At 44.7% G+C, this 18,687-nt stretch overlaps 1 protein-coding gene and 1 pseudogene across 2 annotated transcripts; both read left to right on the forward strand.

Annotated features, from left to right (window-relative positions):
• The first annotated feature begins 576 nt into the window (after positions 1–576).
• LOC123046749 (nucleolin 2) lies at positions 577–6,402 on the forward strand. 2 transcript variants are annotated; one of them, XM_044470174.1, is made up of 20 exons: positions 578–774; positions 1,524–1,624; positions 1,710–1,879; positions 2,083–2,280; positions 2,389–2,559; positions 3,223–3,309; positions 3,415–3,510; positions 3,648–3,725; positions 3,812–3,904; positions 4,034–4,117; positions 4,196–4,255; positions 4,353–4,421; positions 4,493–4,636; positions 4,723–4,814; positions 4,891–5,008; positions 5,120–5,208; positions 5,292–5,376; positions 5,483–5,574; positions 5,685–6,034; positions 6,134–6,402. In XM_044470174.1, exons 2-20 carry the CDS (start codon positions 1,543–1,545, stop codon positions 6,160–6,162), a joined length of 2,187 nt encoding a protein of 728 aa, XP_044326109.1. In that variant the 5' UTR covers positions 578–774; positions 1,524–1,542; the 3' UTR covers positions 6,163–6,402. The 2 variants fall into 2 exon arrangements, with proteins under 2 accessions (XP_044326108.1, XP_044326109.1); XM_044470173.1 differs by having other exon boundaries at positions 577–774; positions 4,034–4,255.
• A 2,294-nt stretch (positions 6,403–8,696) lies between these two features.
• On the forward strand, positions 8,697–15,880 carry LOC123046748 (disease resistance protein RGA2-like; annotated as a pseudogene).
• Positions 15,881–18,687: the final 2,807 nt, after the last annotated feature.

An 18,687-nucleotide genomic window follows, 5' to 3' on the forward strand; every position in this document is an offset into this window, starting at 1 on the left:
AAAATACATCCATACGTGCGACAAGTAATTTGGAACGGAGGGAGTAGTTGTCAGTAGGTGGTCTGGGACATGGATGCAATTTTTGTTATTTCTATCATTCTGTGTTCTTTGTAGTGCCATGACATGATTAGTATATCAAAAGTTTCCTCGCAAATTTTTTGTTCTTTTCCCCCCTTGAGCTATTGTATTAATGTGCTTCGCAAAAAAACCATTTTGATTTTTTTAGAATACAAAAAAACTATTTTGAATTTGACGGACCCTTTTTTTTAGAACAATGTGATGGACTTTGATTTTTTCCTTTTTGAGTTTTTTTTTGAGAACATTTTGATGCTAGACGGAAACGTTGGGCCGGCGGATGTGATGGATTTTGATGCTAGACGGAAACGTTAGGCCGGCGCTGCACAAGGCCCACGCACGCGGTGCCCAGCAAGCTCGCACGGATCAAGGCCCACAGGCGGAGGAAAAAAAACCCTAGGCACGTTTACGGACACACCCCAACAATTCACTATTTCCAATATCACACCCCAAGCCGAGCATTCGCGCGGGCCAAGAAAAACACGAAAGCAGGCGAGGGGAAAGAAACGCAAAAATCGCATATCTGGCGGCCGGAGGGCGTGGCCCTCAATCAATCGGGAGACCCGGTGCGGTGCCTCGCCCTTCCTATAAACACCGAGCCGCCGCCGTCTGCCTCGCCCAAACCCTCCCCAAAACCCTAGCTGATTCGGGGAACTAGGGTTCCTCCCCGCCTCCACCGCCGCCGCCAAGTTCCCGCCGGTGAGTCGCCCCTCTCCCCCCCGTCGACCCGTTTACTTATCTGTTCCGTGCTCCTCCTCGTCGATCGTGCCCGCGCTGATCGGTGAACTTCGGGCGCTCGTGATTCGGCGACCTGAATTCCGAGGAGCGGCCGCTCCTCGGGCAGCGTCGTGGCGTGGTCGAGTTCGCAGCTGCGTCGCCCGTAGCTGGTAGGGCTGATTTTGTGTTCGCTGCGAGGTTGGTCGGTTCGAATCGTTTGTACCTGTAGGACGCTCTCCGATTTTTTGGTTTTAATCCTCTACGAGACAAAATCCTTTGCGATTGTCGAGCAGGCAGCGTCGTGGCGTGGTCGAGTTCGCAGCTGCGTCGCCCGTAGCTGGTAGGGCTGATTTTGTGTTCGCTGCGAGGTTGGTCGGTTCGAATCGTTTGTACCTGTAGGACGCTCTCCGATTTTTTGGTTTTAATCCTCTACGAGACAAAATCCTTTGCGATTGTCGAGCAGGTAGGATTCAGCCCGAGATATGCCCTGATTATGCTTAGCCATAGATTTTATTTTTGTAATACACGTTGGTAGTCCTGTGCTGCTTCGTTATGCTGTTCCGTGTTTATGTGTACTTGCTGGTATTAACGGGCTACCCATGATTCGATGTAAACTTACCCTGAGAAATTGTGTAGCTTGCGTAGATGAATTGTTTTCCCATACCAGGGTAGATGAATTGTGCATTGTTTGTGTTTGTTGCTCTTAAGTTGACGCCCATCTCCTTGTGCAGAGCTCAGAAAATACATACTATGGGTAAGTCGAGCAAGAAGTCTGCTGTTGCGGTTGCACCTGCCGCTGGGCTGGTCCCAGATGGAAAATCTGGAAAGAAAGGTTTATATTTGATTAACCATATGTCTCCTTGTTTTTATGTAGTAATATCATTCTGTGGCGTAACTCTTTTGATCTCAATTTGCAGGCAAGAGGAATGCGGAAGATGACATCGAGAAGGCTGCCAGTGCCAAGAAGCAGAAAACTGCACCTGAGAAGGCCGTGCCTGTGAAGAATGATCTTAAAGTCAAGAAGGTTCCTCCAAAGAAGGTTGAGAGCAGCAGTTCTGATGAGGATTCTTCAGAATCCGAGGACGAGGTGCTTCACCTGTTCTTCTCTTTGCCTTTTTTGTTAAATAGTAACATGCATTGTGTATTTGAAGTTTATTATTTTAAACATGATACTGCATAGAATTATTCTGCATGAAGATAATTTGCATTCATTGCTTGTGTCATTGTTGTCACCTAGGTGTATATTTTCACTACTCTCTGAAATCAATTTTCTAAATAAATCTTCCCCAGGTGATGGTTCAACCAAAGAAGGCTGCACCGTCTGCTAAACAGGAGTCCAGCTCTGATAGCAGCGATGAGAGCAGTTCTGATGACGAACCTACAAAAAAGCCTGCTACTGCTTCAAAGAAACCTGCTGCACTTGCTAGCAATGGTTCAAAGAAAGTCAAGTCTGACAGCAGCAGCTCTGACAGCAGCTCCGATGAGGATGTGAGTGTTTTAGTGAGATGTTCTTAATTATTCTTTCTCCTTTTCTATCTACTAATCTGTATGTGATTTCCTCTTAATTTTCACTTATTTCTGTATCATCTTTCCCAGGTGATGGTCCCACCCAAGAAGGCTGCACAATCTGCTAAACAGGAGTCCAGCTCTGATGGTAGTGACGAGAGCAGCTCCGATGATGAACCTGCAAAGAAACCTGCTGCCGCTTCAAAGAAACCTGCTGCAAAGACTGAAGATTCAGATAGCAGCAGCTCTGATGAGGATGAAGTGAGTATTTTGTTTCCATGACATCTTCATAATTATTCTTTCCCTTCTATTGCCTAATATGAGTTGTTACATAGTCCTCAAATTTTCTTTCTTGTCTCATTGTATGTTAAACTTCAAGCTTATGCTATTAGCTAGATATGTTCGTTGTTTTATTTCCCTTTTTGGACCTCTTGCTGATGCAATATGAAAATAGGTTCCGTTTTTGCTCCAGATTTTTAATTTGTATGTTTTTCCACAACAACACATCTTAGTTGAGACCTTGAACTGCTAAATTTCTTCTGAGCTGTGTCTTGTGTGCTGAAGGAAAAATGTATGTTGAGTTTATTTTGTATTGAAGTAATGAATATGGTGCATGACTATTGTATATCTAAATCAATAAATTTGTGAATGCTTACAAAAGGTATTGTAATGATTATTGGCATATAATGAATGAACTTGAGCTGATTTTATTTTCCAAAAATACTAACATAACACATGGGTACACTCAATTCTGAACTCAACCACTAGCACTGTTATATGAATAATCAATCAGACAGTGAGTACTCTATGTGCTTGGTCTCATACTTCCCATTGTTGCTATCATGGTTATTTTGCGGAGTATGCACAAAGTGCCAGTCTTCACCAGCAATATTTTGTTAGTCCTGAGTGTAACAATGTATGCAGGATATGCTTCCCGCTAAAGCACCAGCAACAGCCAAGAAGATTGAAGAATCCAGTGAAAGTTCTGATTCCGAAAGCTCTGACTCTGAGGTAGTCATTTAACTACTGATTTTGAAGTGGAAGCTTCATCTTTAAATAGCACTTTTAAATATTATTTTGCCTGATTTCACCATGTTTCACTTAATTGGTTTTCAGAAGCCAGCTACTGAAGTGAAGAATTCTGCGGTTGCCACTGCACAAAAGAAAAACCAGGACGGCTCTGACAGTGATTCTGATGAATCATCAGATGAGGTAAGATCATATTTCTAGCAATATATCTCTATGTGAGATAATTGAGTACAAAAGCATAAAACGTATTCTTGCACTTGCCATTCCCCTTGTCGTTTAATTCTCAGATTTGTTGGTCCTAACTGGATAAACATTTTCAGGATATGGTCACTAAAAAACCAGTAGCCAAGAAAGTGGTAGAATCCAGTGAAAGTTCTGATTCTGACTCTGAGGAGGAGGTAATCAGCCTACTAGTTATATGAAAACTAAGGCTTCATCATTCTTTCTTCGTAATGTGATACTAACATTTTCAATATATTTCCAGGATACCACTGCTAAACCAGTTCAATCTTCCAAGGCTGTTGCTGTTAAGAAGGGCAAAGAATCTAGTGATAGCTCAGATTCAGATTCTGAAGAAGTAAGTTCTCTGTTGTACTTGTTTACTGTTGGTAACTTCTCTTGTGATATTTGTCTTTCACATTGTTTTGCTGCAAGCAAAATCTTCTGTCTGTGCCATCTTTCTAATGCAGTTACTTTCTGTGTCCAGGATACCACCGCTAAAACAGTTTCTGTAAAGAAAGAAGAATCTAGTGGCAGCTCAGATAGTGACTCGGATTCAGATTCTGATGAAGTAAGTGTTCTGTTACTTGCTTACTCCTGGTCACTTTTTTGTTGTGCAGTGTTTAAAATTCCTTCCAATGTTTTGCAGCCAGCAAAATCTACTATTCCTGCGAAGAGGCCTCTGACAACAGAGAAAAAGAGTGAACATGTATGCATAATTTTTAAAATTTTATTTTCTTGAAAGCATTGTCTTCTGTGATATTTGTTGTACATTAAATGATCTTGTTGTAATTCAATATTTGCAGTCCAAGGATGATTCTGATGATAGTTCTGATGAGAGTGATGAGGAAGAGCCTCCACAAAAGAAGCCTAAGGTGCTTATTTTTGGTGTTTGCTTTTCCGTCTGAACATTTTGATCCATATTGCATTTCTTACTCTATTTCAGGATTCATCTTCTGGTGCTGCCAAGCCAGTCTCTAAGGCTGCCAAGAAAGAAAGCAGTGATGATGATGACAGTTCTGAAGAGAGCTCTGACAGTGATGAGGAAAAGAGTAAATCGGTGTCGGTGGCAAAATCCAAGCAGAACGAAGTATGGTTGGAGTATATTTATGCTGTTCTAATTTTTCCTCTTATGTTTGATGGATGCTTGACTTCAGCCAACTTTGTTTGTTGCAGCCAAAAACTCCTGCCAGCAGTGGTCAAGCTACTACTGGGTCAAAGACCCTTTTTGTTGGGAATCTGTCATACAATGTGGAGACTGAACAAGTGTAAGTTTGTGAGATGTGCTATTATTGCATCTTTTCTGAAAGATGTTCTTAACTTCATTTGTTCCACATCCTGTAGGAAGCAATTTTTTGGGGAGACTGGTGAGGTTATGGATATTCGTTTTGCTACCGCTGATGATGGGAGCTTCAAGGGTTTTGCACATGTTGAATTTGCTACAACTGAAGCTGCTCAAAAGGTACTTCACTATGTTTCTTTGTGATCCATGTAGTCTCATCAGCTGATCTGTGAAGTAAGCTTTTAATTGCCATCTAATTCTATTTGGTTATCCATGTTCCGACCCTGTTAGGCATACGAATTAAATGGAGGAGATTTGGCGGGGAGGCCTGTCAGGCTTGATTTTGCTCGTGAGCGAGGCGCGATCACTCCTGGCAGCGGGTGATTTTCTATCTCACTGATAATCTTCCTAGAAATTGCCTGGGCACGCTAACCATTGATGCGCCTTAATTTTCTGTTTTCAGGAGGGATAATAGTTCTTTCAAGAAGCCTGGTCAAAGCAGTACTGCCTTTGTTAGAGGGTTTGATTCATCTCTTGGGGAGGATGAGGTAATTCAAAGAGTTAAATGTGTCTTTTTGTGGTAAAAATCTGATTGATTTGATCGAGTGAAAAGTTTTGAGTCTTGTGTTATATCTCAATGTTTACTGTCACCAGATCCGAAGCTCGCTTCAAGATCATTTTAGCTCATGTGGAGATATTAGAAGAGTTTCAATCCCAAAGGATTATGATACTGGCGCAAGCAAAGGGTAAGTTCTTTGCCCAAAGCGCTCTGGCATATAGAATGCATCTGCTCCTAGGTCAACCCGTATCCTCGTTTCTTGTAACTGACTCTTGGCTGCTTGGTTTGGTCCTGCAGGATAGCGTACATAGAATTTGATGACATCAGTTCTTTGCCCAAAGCGCTCGAGCTGAACAGGTCTAACATTGGAGAAGGCTTGAGCTTGTTTGTTGATGAAGCCAAGCCTAGGGCAGATAACAGAGATGGCGCTGATAGTGGTAACAGGAGCGCAGGAAGATTTAATGGGGGCGGGGGCCGCAGAGGAAGATTTGACGGGGGTGGGGGCCGCAGAGGTGGAAGGTTTGACGGGGGCTCAGGCCGCAGAGGTGGTGGAAGATTTGGCCGGGGTGACAGAGGCGGCCGGAGTGACAGGGGCCGTGGTCGGGGTGGTGCACCCCCCAGGCTGAGTGCTGGCACACCTAGTGCAGGTAACGTCCCGCCTACATGAACACCAGTCTGCTCTAGTTTCATTTGCTTTCTGGCAGAGAAGTACTGGTGTTGACATTTGTTTGTTGTTTCTTTGGCAGGGAAGAAGATAACTTTCGGTGATGACTGAGCTCGGTGACTCCGCTTGAAATCGCGCAGAAACTCCAACCCACCCCTAGTGAAATGTCGAACATTTCGTTTTTGCCTGGAGACTCATACTTCTGTTTTTTAATATTATCTTATTATTATTATCATTGTGGACCGTGGTGGTTATCTGCCAGACTATGTCGTCTGTTTGGGAGATTTATACTCGTGATGAATTTTGGTCATATATATATTACCTCCTGGCTTGCCTTGTTTGACCTTTTAATATGCATATTTCATTTGTTTGCTTGTGGTAACCAACTTAGCTTAGACAGTAGTGACAAGCACTTAAAAATGTCTTATATTTGTTTACACAGGGGCTAAGATTTAACCAGGGAGAACCCATCCCTGTCATTTTGCAGCTAATGCAACGGGAAAATCACTGTAGATTCTGCAATGTGTTCTATCTTTTGTGTAAAGATAGGCTGGGCCATGAGCTGTTGCAGCATCGCCCATGTTGTTGTGAAGCCTTTGCAATTTCTCATGTTGCTTCAGCTGGCAACAGCAACATCAATGGCCACGCTGCTCAGTCTCATACTCTCAACAGCCCGCCTCGCAGCAAAACGTTGGCCATGTTGGACTCCTCCATTTTGCGGCCAGTTGGGTGCTGCGAAACGTAGGCTTGTGACGGGGGTGCGGTGGCTGCTGCAAAACATGGGGTGGCTGCTGCAAAACATGGGGTTGTAGCGCGGATTGTAGCAACGAGACGATGGTGATGCGGCCTTGCAGCCTGGTGGTCGGAGGACGGAGTGCCTGTGAGGAAATGTGGCCTGCCTACATGCTGCGATCAGCACTGCTATACACACGATTTATGGACGACGCTGAAATTACACCATACGATGCATGGCAGCAGCACTGGTGCATCGTTGTATATGATTGTCGGCTGTATGTCGTGCGGCTGTATGTCGTGCGTGCAGTTTCGGTCGCCGAATTTCCCATGGGATCAGCCGCGCACCGCAGGTAAGCCATTTAGGACAGAAAGAAGAAAATGAACCAAATGCCAACAAAAACTGTTTTTCCCCATGAAAACGTTCTTGTGCACATGTAAAACAAAAATCAGATTTTCTAAATATTTCCTAGTTGTTTTCTGAAAGACCAAATTCTCATGTATTCCCTCCGTTCGGAATTATTTGTCTCGGAAATGGATGTATCTAGAACTAAAATACAACTAGATACATCCATTTTTACGACAAGTAATTCCGAACGGAGGGAGTAGATTGTAGAGGCGCGCTGTTTTGTAAACGGCCGCTACCGGAGACCAGTTCATCACGGCCTCGCCGCCACTCTCTTCCCCTTCCCCCTCGACCTCGAGCAGACGCCTATAGCGCGCATTCCCGCGCCGCTGGTAGAATCCACCACCCGACCACATCGCGCCACTCATGGGCGAGCCCGTCTTCCGCGGCCTGCCCGCCTCCCGGCCACGGCCGCGGATGTCCAGCGCGTTCGCGCCCTTGACGTGTTCGACGAAATGCCCTGCCGGAGAATCTACGCGGGGTCCTCGCCCGGGTGGTGGTCCTAGCAAGCGCAGCCATCAACGTCGGTCATCTCCATCCCAGCGTCCCGTCGGGTGGTGGAGGACTGATGTCGTGGGCTCATCCTGCCCACGGAGCTCCCCTGGCGGCTCACCCTCGCTGGTCCGCAGCACGCAGGTAAGAAAGGTCCCTGGTGATTTTGTACTACCATATGTTTGCTTCCTTGGCCAGATTACGCGCTCCTGCACACCAAGTGAATGTGTTGTTTGTTAACTGAACATACAAAGTGGCTTCAGAATAAATAAAATGGTTTTCTGATATGCTTCCCTGGCTTCAGAATTTGGAAACATACCCTACACAAGATAGCCGTTTGGGGTCTCTAGGGACACCGCGTTCGAGGAATCGACCCGTGCAATCGTGCCCTCGGCTCCGTCTTAGATAGCTGCTCGCACTCTACATACCAAAATCTTGTTGACAGGCACAAGGTTGTGTAGAAACCATCAAGATCGAGCTGTCTCATTAATTTGTCGATGGGTGCAAGGTTGTATAAACCATCGGCATCAAGCATCTCATTAATTTGTCGCTCGGTACAAGGTTGCGCATACTTATCAGGAGCCATCAACGTCAAAGTGTCTAATGAGGATTCAATTTAAGCTTAGCGATAGCGTGACTCCTTGTGATGTTTTGTCCCCTACTGCTTGTACCATTTGTTCAGTATGCATATGCGTCCACAGATTTCAGGCTGCTATAGGACCACTGCTTATCCTTTATTCTTTTCTCTAGGCTCAGCTTCCACGAAAATACTCTATAATTGTCATGTAACACCATAAGCTCGTCTTTTCCACATGGCCGACAGCTATGTCATGTTTACCAGTAAAGAGGAGTCTATTTCACAGTTACACAATATTGTGCGACTGTGGAGCCAAGACTTGATCAATGACTTCCACAGTTCCACGGCCGTGCGGACCCCACCTCGAGCTTGCCATGAGGGGCCTGTGTGTCAGTTGAAGGGATGCTAGTGTTACCTGGTAAAGTTAGCTGTTTTTTGGTGCATTGTTAGACTCTTCTCATTTGCTGAATTGCTGCCTGCCTTTTGGTTCACTAAAACTCTCCTTTCCTCTGAGACCATCTGTTTGGTTTCTCCGCTGTGCAAGGCCTACCTTTGCTCCTGCCATTGCTGTGCTGCCATAGGTGTGCCGGGAAAGATGTCGGGGCTGCTTGGCACGGTGGTTGATGCAGCAATAGGATGGCTGGTGCAAAGCATCCTTGACAGTTTCTTTACTGAACGTATGGAAGCCTGGACTCGTGAAATCGGGCTTGCTGAAGATGTGGAGAAGCTCAAGTTTCAGATGAGGTATGTGCAGATGGTTCTTGCTGCTGCCAAGGGAAGGAGTATTGACAATATGCCTCTGGCCCAGTCACTGGATGATCTCAGAGGGCTGATTTATGACTCAGAGGACGTGATGGACGAGCTTGACTACTACCGACTCGAGCAACAGATCACAGAAGGTGCTTCATATTTCTTTACTGTTTCATTTTTATTGCTTTCAGTTTCTTTTATGTAGGCGTAATATGTAACCAAGAGTAGCTGAATATCGTAGGCACCACCTCTCAGATTATCTCTTGCTTAATTGTGGTCTTTTTGAATTTAGCTTTTGTTAAATTTTGGAACTTTTATTAATTATTAGCACTTGCATGATAATATTTGCTTTTGCTTAAGTGGCCTTCGTTTGCTTGTCGCCAAATAACTGAGAGTTTTCTTATGCAGGGAAAGGTTGTAGTGCTCCTACTGGTACTAATCTTGAAGGAAGCTATGTGTCTTCATCCACTCTATCTTCTGTTGTTAAATTAGTATGCAGCGCCACAAGCCAAATAACTGACTGGATCTCACATGGCAGAAAAAGGAAACGTGAAGAAGAGGGGCCTGCTCATTGTAACATGCTGCCTCTTGAGATTAAAGATAGCATTTCTAAGAGGATCAATGTAATAGTGACTCTTCTATGCAGTAATGGAAATTCTGTAAAGGGGGTTCTTCAGCTTGAGAACTTGCGCACCATGGCAACATCAAGTAAGAGTCAGAATATTGCCAGGGATCATTGCATGACAACTTCTGTTCCGATTGAGTCTAAGGTGTACGGAAGAGATGCAGAGAGAGACAAGATAATAGATCTGTTGATAAAGGGGGGATCTAGTGATCTGAATGTTCTGCCAGTGGTTGGCAGTGGTGGTATTGGGTAGACGACGCTTGTTAGATATGCATACCATGCTAAAAGAATTAAAGATCATTTTGATTTGCTAATATGGGTCTGTGTATCCACTAACTTCGATGTAGTGGGGCTAACACTTCAGATCCTAGATCATGTATGTGAAGATAGACCATATGAAAAAAAAAGCAGTTTGAATAAATTGCAGGAGATACTTCAAGAAAATATTAGAAACAGAAGATTTCTGCTTGTAATGGATGATATGTGGGAAGAGAAGGACAGGAGTGGATGGATTAAACTCTTGGCTCCATTGAAAAGTAATAAAGTAAAAGGTTGCATGGTACTAGCAACAACCAGAACAAAATCAGTGGCAAAAATGATAGGAACTATGGATGAAATCACATTGAGTGGTCTGGATGAGAAGGAGTTTTGGCTGTTTTTCAAGGCATGTGCATTTCGCAATGACAACCGCGAGCACCATCCTGGTTTGCAATCTATTGGGAAACAAATTGCTAAAGCACTAAAAGGCTTCCCACTAGCTGCACAAAGTGTTGGTGCACTTCTGAGCACAGATGTTAGCTATGAGCATTGGACGACAGTTCGGGACAAATGGAAATCTCTTCAAGGATATGATGATGATATTTTACCCATCTTGAAGCTCAGTTATGATTATCTACCAGTCTACCTTCAGCGGTGTTTCTCATACTGCTCTTTGTATCCAGAGGACTACGGATTTGATGGGAAAGAATTGGTCCATGCCTGGATATCACAGAATTTTGTGCAGTGCAAAGATCCTACCATAAGATTGGAGGAAACAGGGCATGAATATTTGGAAAAATTAGTGGATTTGGGCTTCTTCCAAAAGGATGGCTCACACTATGTTATGCATGACCTAATGCATGTATTGGCAGGGATGGTTTCGTCAAATGAGTGTGCTACTATAGATGGATTGAAATCCGGGGCAATTCGAGCAAGTGTTCGGCATTTGTCGATCATAATTACTGATTATGATAAAGATGAACATGTCAGCAATTCTAGTGAGAAGTTTGACAAAATACTTCAGAAGGTGTCTTGGCACAAATTGAGGACATTGATGGTGTTTGGGCGAAGGACCATACATTTATTAGGTTCATTACATACTTTATGCAAGGAGGCAAAATGTTTACGGTTACTAAGAATTCATGTGCCAGGTGGCGACATCAGTTATATAAACAGTTTATTGAATCCATGCCATCTTCGCTATATAATGGCATATGGAGTCTACCAAAAACCTGCGTTTTGTCAAGTTCTGACAAGGTGCTATCACCTTCAAGTATTGAATGTGGGCATTTTTACAGGCGATCGTGATGTACCTACTGATATGAATAATCTTGTTAATCTGCGCCATCTTATTGCTCATGATAAAGTGCACCATGTGATATATTGCGTCGGCAAAATGACCTCTCTTCAGGAACTAAAATTCAAGGTTCAAAATGTTGGCAGTTTTGAGATAGGACAACTTCAGTCCATGAATGAGCTTGTATCACTTGGAGCTTCTCAACTTGAAAATGTGAAGACTAAAGAAGAGGCGAGGGTGGCCATGCTGACACACAAAGAGTATCTAGAAACATTGTCCTTGTCATGGGAGAATAGTAGCATGAGCCTTCAACCTGAGGCTGCAAAGGATGTGCTTGATGGTCTTCAACCACATCAGAACCTCAAAACTCTAGAAATAACTGGATATGGTGGTGCTACCTCCCCAACCTGGCTTTCTAGTGCGTTTTCAGTTACCTCACTGCAGATACTACATCTAGAGGAGTGCAAGGAATGGCAAATTCTACCAACTCATGGAATGCGTTCCCTTAGGAAGCTGACATTGATCAGGATGTTGAATTTAATGGAACTCTCAGTTCCTTCCTTGGTAGAGTTGATCTTGATTGGCATGCCAAAATTAGAAAAATGTACCGGTTCTTATGGAATGGAATTGACTTCCCATTTAAGGGTTTTGACGATCAAGAACTGCCCTCAACTGAATGAGCTCACTCTTTTCCAGAGTTACTCTTCTTTCGACGCTGAGCAGAAATCATGGTTTCCGTCTCTCAGCAAACTCTCCATCGGGCAGTGTCCTCGTATATTGAAGTAATTTTCTTCTCTCTGTTTTTTTCCTGTTCAATACATTTGTAAATTGTTGGACACTTACTTTGACAAATGATGTTGCAGCAACTGGCAAATCCTCCCACTAAGTGAAATGAGGGCGCTCAGTGAGTTGGAGCTGATGGACCTGCATGTTGGCAGAGTTTCAGTTCCTTCTCTGGAGAAGTTGGTGTTGACTAAAATGCCAAACCTGGAATTTTGCAGCAGTCTAACGACCCAAGGAGATCAAATGGGATGGCCATCTAGTCTGCGTAGAATTACCATCCATGATTGCCCTTGTTTGATAGTGCCACACCCTCTTCCGCCTTCTGCTTTGATTTCCGAGATGTCCATCAGGGGAGTTCCGGGACTTGCACAAATGAGTATAAACCATAGATGGTTCACTATTGAATCTAATGAGTTGAGTGTGCTAGATGACAGTATCCTGGCATTCAGTAACCTTGGGGGCATAAGATTGTTTCAAATAAGAAGGTGTCCAAATCTGATCTCTCTTTCAAGTGAATCTTTCAGCCAGCTCATCGCTTTAGAGACTTTATGTATACACGACTGCCCTAATCTGACTATGTCAAACATTATGCCAGAGATTGTCCAGGAAAACAGCACGTCTGCAAGCAGCCTTGTCCTCCCGTCTCTCAAATCTGTCAACATTAGCAGATGTGGCGTAACTGGGAGGTGGCTATCTCAACTGCTTTCACATTCACAGTCCCTTGAGAAGTTGCTATTAGGGGGGTGTCCTCAGATAAAGTTTTTATCAATCAGTCAACCTACAGAAACGGAAGGAACCAGCAGTTTGGCTTCTGCAGTGATGACCTCAGCCCAAGATCAGGATGAACATGAATTGAAACTGCCATATAATCTCCTATGTTCTCTCAAGGTGCTATGGATTCAGCAAAGCCTGGATCTGAAGTTCTTTGGGGGTAATAGACACTCTACAAGATTCACCTCTCTTACAGAGCTTTTCCTTTATGGTTGCCCCAAGCTTGTCTCATCGTTGGTGGGTGAAACGAAAGATGACGGTACCATTGATGTTGAATTACTCCCACCATCACTTGAAAACCTTTTTATCAGTTCTTTCCCAGAAAACCTGCAGTCCTTCGCTCCTCAAGGCCTTCTCTACCTAAAAAAGTTAAGTCTATTTGGTGGCCCGTGTTTGAAGTCTGTACAACTGCATTCCTGTACGGCTTTACAGGAGCTGCGAATCGGGGGGTGTGTCCAGCTGGCTGTACTGGAGGGCTTGCAGTTCCTCACCTCCCTCCGAAGCTTGGATATTGAGATGAGCCCGGAGCTGTCTTCTGCATGGGATCTCAAACTGCAGGAGCAAGAACAGGGTGGGAATCAAATTCAGCTATTTCCTCTGTCACTTGATAAACTTGAGATCACAGCTGTCACGGACAGGGTCCAATCCCGTCTTCTGTCCTGCCTTCCCGCCATGACCAAATTAGCAGTACAGAGAAGTCCAGAACTGACGTCTCTACAGTTGGCATGCTGCACGGCAGTGAAAGAGTTGGAAATTGGAGACTGCGACTTGCTTGCGTCGATCGAGGGCCTCCAGTTCTGTAGAAACCTGACATCCTTGAAAGTATTTAACTCCCCCGGCCTACCTTCCTGTTTTCAACTTTTGTCCGACCAGCAAGGTGTCTGTGAAGTATGGTCTGGATTGAAAACTCTTGTGGCTAGTGACGCATCTATCCTGTCCAGGCCGTTCTGCAAACAGCTGACTTCCCTAAGACGTCTACAGTTTGGCTCTGCGTATAGTGCAAGCTTGGTGAACCTAACAGACGAACAAGAGAGAGCTTTACAGCTTCTAACCTCACTCCAAGAACTTCAATTCCTGAGATGCCCGAATCTCTTATCACTTCCTGCAAGCCTATATAGCCTGACCTCCCTCAGAACATTATCTATCGTACATTGTAGGAGCATCACAAGGTTGCCAGACATGGGCTTTGCACCTTCGCTCAGTCACCTTGAGGTAGCCTATTGCAGTGAGGAGCTAGGTATGGAGTGCAGAATTGCAGCAACTGAAAAAGCTAAGAGTCACAATTGATTATGTGGATGTGAATTAATTCAACAATATCTACTTCTGAGGTACACATTCGGAACATTTTTCCTACAGAGTTAGTCTACATGCTCACCCTCTTCTTGCTAAATGTAATTCATCTCTATCCAGGCTGCAGCCACCCGAGATGTTGTACACATTTCTGCACTCACCGTCACCAGCACATTTTGTGCAAGTGCCATTCACCCCTTTGGCTTTCCACAAGCTACTTTAGTTGCATGTGGGATGGATGCAGAAACCATGGTTGCAATAGGCTAGTCTTTTTGTTTATCAGGGGCATTGTGACCAGTTGCTCATCGCCATGAGCTTCCGCTATAGCAAGCCTTACCATGGTATGCTTCTTTGTACTTCTATTTTTATCCTGATTAGCTTTGTTAGTGGACCAGTGCTGTAGACATGCAAAACTTGGCATATTAATCCTTCTTGGTTACTTTTTGATTAACAGATGTACACATTTGAGTATGTTTTTCTGCTACCTAATTACGCATCCCATCTTGTCCAATACTGTTAATCACCCTTCTGATCAGCACATGTCGATGCTGTTAGCTAGGCTCTTCTGCATGGTTTGATACAAAAAATGTTGTTAACTAGAAACATCATTGTGCACTCTCAGACAATTTATTATTGTATAATTTCTTCTGTTAAGCATTAAATTGGCTCGTACTTCCTATTCGTAGTTGACTTTCAGCATGAGGCATGATTTAAAATTGTAGGAGAAACATAAAGTTTATTAGTTACCACCATCTGTCTCATGATGCAATTTCGCTGTGAAAAAAGGATGATACTTAGCAATAGGTTTGTTGCTGAAGTGTTGTTATTTTGCTCTAGGTTTGCTGTTCAGCAATATACATCACGGCATTGGAATCTGCGGTCAACCAGGACTACCTGTTGAGTGATGAGTACACATTAACTTGACGATTCCATGGCTCAACCATTGCAGGTACATTCTGTTTATTGTTTGATTGTCGTCAGGCCTTCATCGCTAGGCACCTTGTCTGATTCATCTGTTGCACCTTATCTGACATTCATGTATATTTGCCTGCTTTTATATGGTGGGCATTTGTTTCAGATTTTGGCCAAGTAATATCATAGTATCCAAAGAAAGTGAAGTCCAAAAAATAAGTTTGCTCGTAAAAAAGAAAAAAAAAACTATGCCTCTGTAGCCAACTGTATAAAATTTTATGTTATGAATATGAAATCACTCCAGGGCCCCTGTTAGCATCTTCATCATCCTATAAGCAGAATGAATTAGGAGCTTGTTTGATAGCTACTCACCTTTGCTAGTCTGGAGCCTGCAACATGCATATCTATTCTAAGTAGGCCTGAATTTACTGATGAATAACTTTGATGGTGTCAGGTGTGTATTGGCAGTTGGGCCATGCCCATGAAAAACTGAAGAAGGTACAGCAAATCAGTCGGCGACAATCTCTACTACGATGACTCGAGGTCGAAGTCAGCCGAGGGGGCAGCAGTGGAAGCAACTCGTATGGAATATGTGACTTTTATATATGAACCTGCCGGGAACTAAACGAGTCGCACCACCAACATACCGCCTCGTTTCGCTTCCTCCATCGTCTGCTCATCTCACGACCTCCTCTACCGCGCGCCTTCTCGCTTCTCAGCAGCGCAGTGGATAGTTAAAATAATGTTTCAAAAAGTTAGCGCAGTGGGTGACACTCAACCCGTGTTATCCATCAAGGTTGGGTCATCACTAAGGAGGTGTTTGTTTCAGTGAGTTTTGGCCGTTATCCCTTTACGCCGTAAAGGGGAAACGTTACTTGCGTTTGTTTAATGGACACCGAAAACACATCCCTCCGTAAACGGGTCCAGCCCAGTTATCGCTCGATACCGCCCACCCCCCACCGGTAATTGCGGTACCGTTCCATCCTCTCCTCGCACGATCCCTTCTTCCTCCCCTCCCGGCTCCCGAGCAAACTCCTCCGCACACGACCCCCTCCTCCTCCCCCTCGAGTGCACTCCTACCCGTCATGCCGCCCTCCCCCCTCCTCGTTCGCTGCCGCCTTCACTCCGCCGAGATCGGAGTAGCCAGCGGTGTTTGTGATCGGAAAGTGCTGGCGGCGCTTGACATCGGAGGCTGCCGGCAGCGCACATGCTTGGGGATGGCCGGCGGCGCACAAGACCCGAGCATCCGGCGGGCACAAGACCCGAGCGTCCGGCTGCGCTTGATCTCGGGGCTGTCGGCGGCGCTTGATTTCGCGGATGACCGGCGATGCACAAGATCCGAACGGCCGATGGCGCTTGATCTCGAGGGCGGCCGGCGGCGGTTGATTACGGGGACGGTTAGCGGCGTTTGAGATCCTGGTTGGCTGGGGTCAAGCAAGAGCAAGCCATCTACGGGGAGCATGGCGGCCGGCGAGCAACAGGGCCGAGCAAGAAGAGCAGAGCGATGGTAATCAATTCCTTTACCTGAACGTGAACCAAACAAACTTGCAAAAAACTGATTACACCTCCTTAAACGCCGTGATCTGATTACGTTAACGTTGCCTTTACCATTTCTGTAGCCAAACACCTCCTAAATTTGAAGTTGCTGGGAGATGCTCTCATCGAGCTCGGCAAAGAGAGCTTTCTGGCCGCCCATTTAGTTCGAGGCACCTGTGTTCATATACTAGGCCTCGTAGAAAGCTTTGTATAAGATGATAGAAAAAGAAGCCACCCTGTTTGTATTCTACTGTATAACGAGGCAACAAATACGAGTATTTCCAAAGCTGAAGTGCTACCATTTGTGGAACAGAGGGAGACCACACCCTGATTAAAGATGGAAAGTAGAAATACAGTAGAATGGTGACACCACTCAGTAAGAGTTGAATTTCTACTTTGCTATGTGAGCATTCTGTGTCGAGTTGCCATTCTCAGCATTGCATCTGATTGGGCACTGTGTGAGGGTATGGCTTGCAAGTCACAAGTGCAGGTGATCTGCTCCCATAACCTGTGCCTTATAGAGATAAAACTTCTACTCCCTCCGTTCCTAAATAATAGTCCTTCTAGAGATTTCAACAAGTGACTACATACGAAGCAAAATGAATGAACCTACATTCTAAACTATGTCTATATACATCTATATGTGGTTGCCCATTTGGAATCTCTAAAAAGACAATTATTTAGGAACGGAGGGAGTATATATGATCCATGCACACTTGGTCATCGACAGAGCCAAGTCTAACACCGAATCTTCGAAAAGATTGTTGTTTGCAGAACATGATAAGATCAAGACAAGAACATCATTTTTCTTTTGGCGAAATAGTACAAGGACATCAACCTAATTAGTACTCATCGTAATTAAGTTACCTAAGATAATTTCTGTAATTTAAACTGACAAGGTTTTATGCTCTCAACCGAGAATCTCCACCCTCTTCCTAATACCGAAAACCTACTTTTTCCCAAGAGCATCTCTAGCAAATCCGGTAAAGCTGCTTCCCACAAAATACGTTTACGAGCGGCCTGTAAAAAAAATAACGATGTCGCGAGGCCTCTGGCGGAACAAATCCCATAAACTCGTCCTGCAAATATTTTGCGGGACGAGTTTACTGGATCTAACCCGCGCCGGAGGCCTCATGGTACTGCAATTTTTCTGTAGCAAAATTCTAGATTTTCATCGACATGAACCGAATAGCATCATAATATAAATTAACATATGAGTATAAATGGTCCGAAAAGCAATTCACAATACAACAACCGTCTTCGTTACAACAAATTTTCAAATTCAAATAATTATTACAACACCAAATTGTTCAAATCACACACAAATACATATGTATAAAATGGGAATCTATCCCCCATAGAGTAGCCAGTGATGTTCAATAAGATCATCCCGGAGTTGGTAGTGTGAGGCACTGATCTCGATCTTCCGGTAGGTGGCAAGAAATGCAGTGATCTCATCTGCTTCCCTGACAGGCTTCACCCCCCCGATCCCCCAGCCTACCTCGTCCCATCCGCCGACCTCCACCCCCCGCGGCCGGCGGACGCCGCCTTTCCCTCAACCTCCCCCCACCATCGTTGTTGGTTGCCGCCCCCGGCCATCCCTCTGAGCCCTACCGAACCAATGGAGAACTCCGGCGATCCCCTACACCCCCACCCCTAAGATACATAATTGGGTCGTTACTTCACCCTAAGATAAATGGTGGGGTGAGTTCTTCTCCGGTGAGGTCCGGCCAAGAGGGAAGGAAGAAGAAGGAGGAAGGAGGAAGGAAAAAAGTGACTGCCGCGAGAAGAAATTTCAAGCACTTGAGAAATAGCAAATCTGTTAAAATGAATGCAAATGGCAGAAAGGTGTGACAGAGGCTGAATAAGAAACACATTGAACTACTACTGCACTTTCTTTTTAACATCAGTACAGAAGCAAGCGCTCATACATACGCGCATACACTCCCCCCTATGAACGCATACACGCACAGCCTACTCCTATGAGGACCTCCGAGAGACTGAGCTGGCATATCATCTTGAGATTTACGAAGTCACCATAGGCACCTCGTCGTCGATGGGAATGTGTCCTCCCACTGAAAGCGCATCGCCGAAAATCCTGAAATAAATCTGGAAATTATGCGAGCACTAGGACTTAAAGGCTAGTGGGCTGGGGATACCACTGTCCATCTAATCATCCAACACAGGTTGGTTCAGAAAATAACAAA

Source organism: Triticum aestivum, chromosome 2B, assembly GCF_018294505.1.
Source record: "Triticum aestivum cultivar Chinese Spring chromosome 2B, IWGSC CS RefSeq v2.1, whole genome shotgun sequence".
Lineage (NCBI taxonomy): Eukaryota > Viridiplantae > Streptophyta > Magnoliopsida > Poales > Poaceae > Triticum > Triticum aestivum.